This window comes from Ailuropoda melanoleuca, chromosome 6 (genome assembly GCF_002007445.2).
Source record: "Ailuropoda melanoleuca isolate Jingjing chromosome 6, ASM200744v2, whole genome shotgun sequence".
Taxonomy (NCBI): Eukaryota; Metazoa; Chordata; class Mammalia; order Carnivora; family Ursidae; genus Ailuropoda; species Ailuropoda melanoleuca.
In genome coordinates, this window is record NC_048223.1 from 128,074,291 (window position 1) to 128,081,512 (window position 7,222).

Sequence of the window (7,222 nt, forward strand, 5' to 3'; positions counted from 1 at the left end):
CAGCCCCGGGGCCGGGGTGGGGGCGCGCAGACCCCGCCCGCCGGCGACCCAGGCCCGGCCCCGGCCCGCTTTGTCAGCAGCCGGAGATTCAGGAAGGCCTAGCCGCTGGGGCGACTGTGCCGGGTTGGCGCCGAGCGTTCGTGGCGCCCGGAGAGTCCGGCGGTGCTCATACTGTGCAGCTTACCTGCCGCCGCGCGCGAGGATTTCCTGTGTCGGGTGCTGGCTCGGCTGGGGTCCGCTCTGGTTTGGCACACGTGCATCTAGCCCTCGGGCCGCCTTGGAAAGGAGACCGGGGGCGGGCACGGAGACCAGGCGGCTGCCGGGCCGGGAGCCCTCCGAGGACCGGCGGGGAGCTCCAGGGTTCGATTACCTGCGAGGCAGCCCCCAACCCTGCCTCTAACTAGCCTCGGAACCCCTGGGCAAGTTTCAGAACCGGGCCTCAGTTTCCCTAGAGGTGAAGAGGATTAGAGTCGTGGCTTCATCCGGGTTGGGTGGTGGGGGTAAGTGAGGTGATGCGGGTGCCCTGCGACCTGGCCTCGCGTGCAGGAACGCTGCCCCTTAGTATTTTCAGTGCGGAACTGAGTGCCTGCGTGGCGTTCACAGGCAGGGCCATTGTTGTGGACCACAGTCAGTGGCATTTTGCCCACCGAATTTGAAGTGGAGGCAGGTAGTAGTACTCTGCTTGGGAGAGCAAGTGGGACGGAAAGTTAGTTGTCTGTGTTGGAAACGGAGCAGGGCGACAAGTACCTCCTTACTTTTGGTTGGTATGCCTTATGGAGGTGACAGAATTAAAGGTGTTAACCAGAACAGCCCGTTTGACATTTCAGGTTTACTTGGGCAGTTGTTTAGTAGGGAAAAAAAAGGGAAATGACTAACGCATTGATGGAGGGTGGGTTGTGATTCATCCAGACCTTCCGTACAGGCAGCCCAAGTAGGGACGGCGCCGGAGGTGGACTCTTCAAAGGCTTGTGTGCACCTGCCCTTCTAAATGTTTGAACTTACTCTCACCTGAAAGACTGTTTTGCCTCATGTGTTGCACATTTTGGTTTTTATGTTTGATTTCTTATCATAAAAATCCTTGAGATAACACAGTTCATACGATTTGGATGTATTCTTGCCAGTGGTTTGTACTCGAAGTGATCCAGAAAACAGCATACCTTTTCCATGGTGATTAGTTGAAACAGGCACCTGGAAATGATGGATGGCATCTTGGAAGGAATAAATCTCTGCCGATTTTTGTGAAAATGGAAGCATTTAAAAGTATTGAACAGTACTTGTTACCGTAAGCATTTAAAAAACTACTTCCTAAATATCACTTCTCAGTTTTAGGATTTTATGTGAATTGAAATTTTTTCGGAGCTCTGGGTGGCTCAGTCGGTTAAATGTCTGCATTTCTGCTCAGGTCATGGTACCGGGGTCCTGGGATCAAGCCCCATGTCAGGCTCCCTGCTCAACAGGGAGTCTGCTTCTCCCTCTGCCTCCCCCACTTGTGCTCGTGCTCTCCTTCTCTCTCTCTCTCTCTCTTTCTCTCTCTCAAATAAAGGGGTAAAATTTTAAAAAAAATTTGCTTTGCTTAAATCATCTCAAGTCTTTGTATATCACTGAAACCTCAGCTGGTCTATACATTGGGGATATTAATACCCATTTACAGAGGAATCAAGTTTTTACCCATTTGTAAAATACTTAAGAGTCCTAGCATATGATAGTATTTAATAAATGGCAGCTGCTGTTATCTGCAGATAAGTAACTGCAGGAGCAGAACACCTAGTAATAATAGAGAAACAGCTATTTGTTGAGCACTAATTATTTTGCTGATATACAACTGATGTTCATTACATTGTCTAAAATCATGTTAGTTGGGATTTGACCCTAGTCTTTAACGTTTTCCTTCAAACGGTGCACCATGCACGTTGGTTTACTTCATGCAGAGAGTATTCTTACCTGTAACCTAAGAGAGGGTGGCAGCATTTATATTTGTTTTAGGTTTATATCCTTATGTTACTAGGCGGTGCATACTTAATTAGAAAGTTGAGCATCTAAGTAGAAGGTTATTGTGGATAATGTGAAATTACTATTAATATTAATGTCATGCTTTTATGTTTTCAAATATTTTTACATTTTTGTTTGATCTTCCCAATATCTCAGGGTATTAGTTATTTCTATTGTATTTTTTATTTTTTAAAAATATTTTAAAAATATATTATTTATTTGACAGAGTGCTTGAGGCTGAGGGAGAGGGAGAAGCAGGCTTCCCTCTGGGCGGGGAGCCCAATGTGGTGCTCCATCCAGGACCCTGGGATCATGACCTGAGCCAAAGACAGACACTTAACGGACTGAGCCACCCAGGCGCCCCCAGTTATTGCTGTTTTACAGTATGGAAGTTAAGATTGCACATTTAAATTAAGATTTAAATTACTCTTCAAAACCATGTTGGTAGTAATGGAATTTAAGTTGTGTGGGTATACCTTTTTTTTCCTTTTTTTTTTTTTAAAAACTATTAGAGTATAATTGATACACAATAGTATATTAGTTTCAGGTGTATTTTTTTCCATAGGTCAGTTCATACTGTTACAAAATTTGGTAACATTTAAATTTTAAAAAATGTATTCATATTGTGAGCATTTTTCCATGTCATTAAAATTCTTTGAAATATGATTTTTAATGGCTTGAAAATATTTTATTATAGGACCATTAAAAAAAGCTATAGTGTTGTTGAAGAATTGATTCTTCCTGTTATTTGCTATGTAAGATAATGGGAAAGTATTCATATACATAAATCTCTGTGTCTTTAATTACTTCTTTAGGGTAGATACTTCATGGTGTGTAAGAGATTTCTGAAAGGTTCCAGTTTAATTTTTACCAGTAGAATATGAAAATGCTTGGCTCCTTCCATCTTTTTTTTTTTTATCATGGAATATTATTATTTGAAAAATCCTTTTTTAATTTAGTTAGAAGTGGTATCCCAGCTTTTTAAAAAAATGAGGCATTTCTTACATACCATAATAAAATGCACAGATCTTAATAGCTAGGTGTGATGAATTTTGACAGTTGTACATACACAAGTAACCACCATTCAAAACAATATAGAGCCCCAGAATGTTCTTTAGCTCCTTTCCTGTAATCCCCGCAACTGACCCACTCTCTGTAACTATAGTTTTGCCTGTTCTTGGTACTTTATGTAAATGGAGTTACAGAGCTCATGGTCTTGTAAGTCTGGGTTGTTTTCCTCATCATGTTTTCAAGATTCAGGTTGCTGTGTGCATCTGTAGTTGGCTCCTTTTTATTCTGGGTAGTATTCTGTTGTATAAATATACAACAGTTTCTCCAATTTGTGGACATTTGGGTTATTTCCGGTTTTTGGCTGTTGTGTCCAAGGCTGCTGTGAACATTCTTATTTATTTATTTATTTATTTGAGAAAGAGAGAGAGAGAGAGAGAGCATGAGCAGGGGGAGGGTGAGAGGGAGAAGCAGACTCCCCTCTGAGCAGAGAGCCTGATGCGGGACTCGATCCTGGGTCTCCAGGATCATGACCTGAGCTGATTGAACTAACCAGGTGCCCCTGCTGTGAACATTCTTGTGCAGGTCCTTTTGTGGGACCCATAGGCCTCGGGGCCTCCCCAGCATCCTCTGCAGAGGCTTACTGGCCAGAGCTCAGCTCCAGGGCCCCAGACAGCTGCAGGGATGACTGAGCAGCATTGTCAGGCTGTGTGCCCAGGAGGAGAGGGACACAGCATAGACCCCGAGGTCTGCCATAGACCCTGAGGCCCACCTACCCACACACTGAAGCTTCTGAGTTCTGCTGGACACCAGTGAGAACCCATTGATTAGGGACCCAACAATATGTTTTTTCTAGCCTTAGGTGGGTCTTTCCTGCTTTCCTCTTTTGTGCTCCTGGGCAGCTCTCCCTTCTTCCTCACTGCTGTCTGTGATTGCAGGCCTCCATTTTCTTTTGTTTCAGCAAATGACCTTGCTTCCTGCCTGGGAAAACTGGACTTCCAGGGGCCTCTCCCCCACTCTTCTATTTTTCCCTCTCCCAACATCTGACATTTATTTGTAGCTTTACCCATTCTTGATTCCTTCACTACTGAGCCAGAGGAGTCTGTCCCTCCCTCATGGTGAATTCTCCCCTCTCCTGCTGCCCCTGAAGACCTTGCATCCTCAGCCTCTCTTGTGTCTTCATCTTTTCCCTCTCCACTTGCACTACCCCCTATGAAACAAACATGGAGATTTTCTTGTATTAAAAAAAAAGCAAATCCCTGATCCTTTCCCTCTGCCTAGGGACTCTCTGTCTACAGCCAGATCTCTTCAAGTGTAGATTTCTAGCACCTTACAGCCTCATCTTAGGTTCAGTCCCCACATGCTGCAGTCTGACTTGTGCTTCTTCTAACCTGCAGTGTTGTTGGGGCCCTTCCAGCTGCATTGGATGGTTGTCACTCCTTTCTTGAAATCCTTCTCTTGACTTCTGGAAGGCCCTTTAACCTTGCTGTGCCTTTTAGGCTCCATTTTCTGGTCTACTGCCTGAGTTCCTTTTCCTCCATCTGTCCTAACTTAACTGTCAATGAGCCCAGAGGCTCTGACCTCTGTCTTTTATCCTCTAGTGTAGGAGACCATGGTGCCAGTTCTATTTCTTGATTCCCAAATCTATCTGTAGATGAAACACACACTTCTTTCCTGAGCTCCAGACCATCACTAACAGGCACCCCCCTGCTGCCCCCCAGGCTTCCTTTCCTCTCAGGTTAGCAGCTTCTATACATGATGTGTGGCTCATGCCATCACTAGTCATCAGTCACTGAGCCAGAAAACTTGGAGTCGGCTCTAGAACGTGCTACCAAGGTCACCAAATCCTGCCCCTCCTTTTTTTTTTTTTTTTTAAAGATTTTATTTATTTATTTGACAGAGATAGAGACAGCCAGCGAGAGAGGGAACACAAGCAGGGGGAGTGGGAGAGGAAGAAGCAGGCTCACAGCAGAGGAGCCTGATGTGGGGCTCGATCCCATAACGCCGGGATCACGCCCTGAGCCGAAGGCAGACGCTTAACCGCTGTGCCACCCAGGCGCCCCCCTCCTTTTTTTTTAAAAATTAATTAATTAATTAATTTTTTTAAAAAAAGATTTTATTTATTAATTTGACATAGACAGCCAGCGAGAGAGGGAACACAAGCAGGGGGAGTGGGAGAGGAAGAAGCAGGCTCCCAGCGGAGGAGCCCGATGTGGGGCTCGATCCCAGAACGCTGGGATCACGCCCTGAGCCGAAGGCAGACGCCTAACGACTGCGCCACCCAGGCGCCCCCAAATCCTGACCCTCCTACCTCCGAAGTCCCCCAGTACCTCCCTTTGCTTCTGCTTGCCAGCACTGGGTGGGAGGCTCATGGTTCTCTCAGCTGTACTGTTTCCCTGGTTTTACAGTTTGCCACTCCTTTCCTTGCCCACAGGTTAGTTGTCCTTAGTTACTTTCTCTATGTAACATATTTTTCAATGTGTTTTCTTCCTTATTTTTCAGATTTTTTTGGTTCGGGATCGTTATAATTTGTACTTAGAATCCTATAGAAGGGTTTTTCAGTTCAATATGAGGATAGACTTAAAAGATAACTTAGCCAAGACCATTTTATGTGAAAATAGTTGATAAGTACACACTAAGATGCCTAAGAACTTAGTCAATAATTTATTAATCCACTGTTCTGTCTGTTCATACCATCAATTTTTAGAAAATCTTTCGTGGTAGAATATAAAAAAAGCCTGTCTTTGTGGAAATCAGTTCCATTTTTTCCCTTGTTTTCTGCCTGCGTGCCTTCCACTTCCAACATTTTATTCCTGTTCCTGTGGTCACAGTTAGATCCCGGCATCACAGTACTGTGCTTAACAAGGAAATACTGCGTAGGAACTATGCATCTGCAGCTGTTTGTCGCAGACGTTGTGCCTTGGCTGCAAAAATCTAGGTTCCACCTTTCCTAAGGGTCTGAAAACATAATTGATTTATGTGACTGTTAGTTGAGATGGATAAATATTTAGAACCACTTCATATGAGCTAAGTCTTCACTCAAGAAATATCATTAATGTGAAAATTCATCCAAAAGATTATCAAGACCTTGCAAGCCTTATATTTCAGTCTGTGTTTAATACGATGGAATTCTAGCAGTAGAAAAACAATTCAGGCAGTTCTTATAAAGGTTGTTTTGGTAGTAGACTTTAATCTATGTCAGTATTTCCTTATTTCTAAAGATACTGTAACTTTAAAGCATTGCATTTTGTTGATTTCCAGGTCCCTCCTTGTGGTCCATTTTTGGGCGCCATGGGCTCCACAGTGTGCTCAGATGAACGACGTGATGGCAGAATTAGCTAAAGAACAGCCTCAAGTTTCGTTTGTGAAGGTATTATATTTTTGGTGTCGCTTCTTTTATGAGACAGACTGCATTTTATTAACATAAGGGAGGAGGGGCGTGGAATTACACGTTTATAATCGTTGTTAGTGTTTGTTATTTTTGCAGTAGATTATTCTTAAAAATCTTAAAATTGTTTTGCATTTCTCAAGTACCAAGTACTGTGACAATCACCACGCTTTCCCTAACACGTGTGTGGTGGGAGGACAGACAGAACCAGTAAATTGCTGGATGGACAGTGGGGATGTTTGCTAGCAGAAGCAACTAGATCATTCACTGTGGATCATCGTGGTTTGAATATAGTAAAAATATTAACAAAGCTTGTTTCATTGAAGAGCAAGGTGTGATGTGGAAAGTGAGTGAGGGAAGGGGGTGGGGAGGCCGCTAGGAACCAGGGGAACAGGAAGAAGTAGCTGTCTGGGATTGGGTAGAATGCAGACCTACAGGAGAAACTGAAACCTTTTCTGACCTGTTTAGGAAACAGCGGAGAAAGGAATCCAGCTTCTCCCTGCCCTGCCTTGTTTCTACCCAGCTTTGCACACTCTGCATTCCTAGTTTGTCTTTTTTGTGAGCATGTGCTAGGAAGGTGATAGTTGAAGCTGTAGATTAGCTCACTTGGTTTAATACATTTAATACTGTCATTCAGGACTTAGTCTTGGTTGAGGCACCAAAGCCCAAATAAGAGTCAAGAATCTTAGAAATGAATTTTTGGGAAGGGAGGCACACCCTGTATTCAAAAGCTTGAATCCTTAGGATTTAAAGAAATACAAAGTACCAAATCCTTATTTTTTAAAACCAGAATTAGTGAGTTCACAGCACATGTTGGCAAATCTACCCATATATGGC

General features: G+C 43.9%; 1 protein-coding gene across 2 annotated transcripts in view; it reads left to right on the forward strand.

Annotated features, from left to right (window-relative positions):
• The first annotated feature begins 65 nt into the window (after positions 1-65).
• GLRX3 (glutaredoxin 3) overlaps positions 66-7,222 on the forward strand; it is a 34,443-nt gene continuing 27,286 nt past the window's right edge. The window contains exons 1-2 of one of the 2 annotated variants that reach the window (XM_034663450.1): positions 66-454; positions 6,259-6,367. In XM_034663450.1, coding sequence (XP_034519341.1) covers positions 6,311-6,367 — 57 coding nt within the window. In that variant the 5' untranslated portion in view covers positions 66-454; positions 6,259-6,310. Of the gene's footprint in view, positions 455-1,158; positions 1,283-6,258; positions 6,368-7,222 lie in introns of those variants that run through there. The other variant, XM_019803305.2, reaches the window with a different exon arrangement.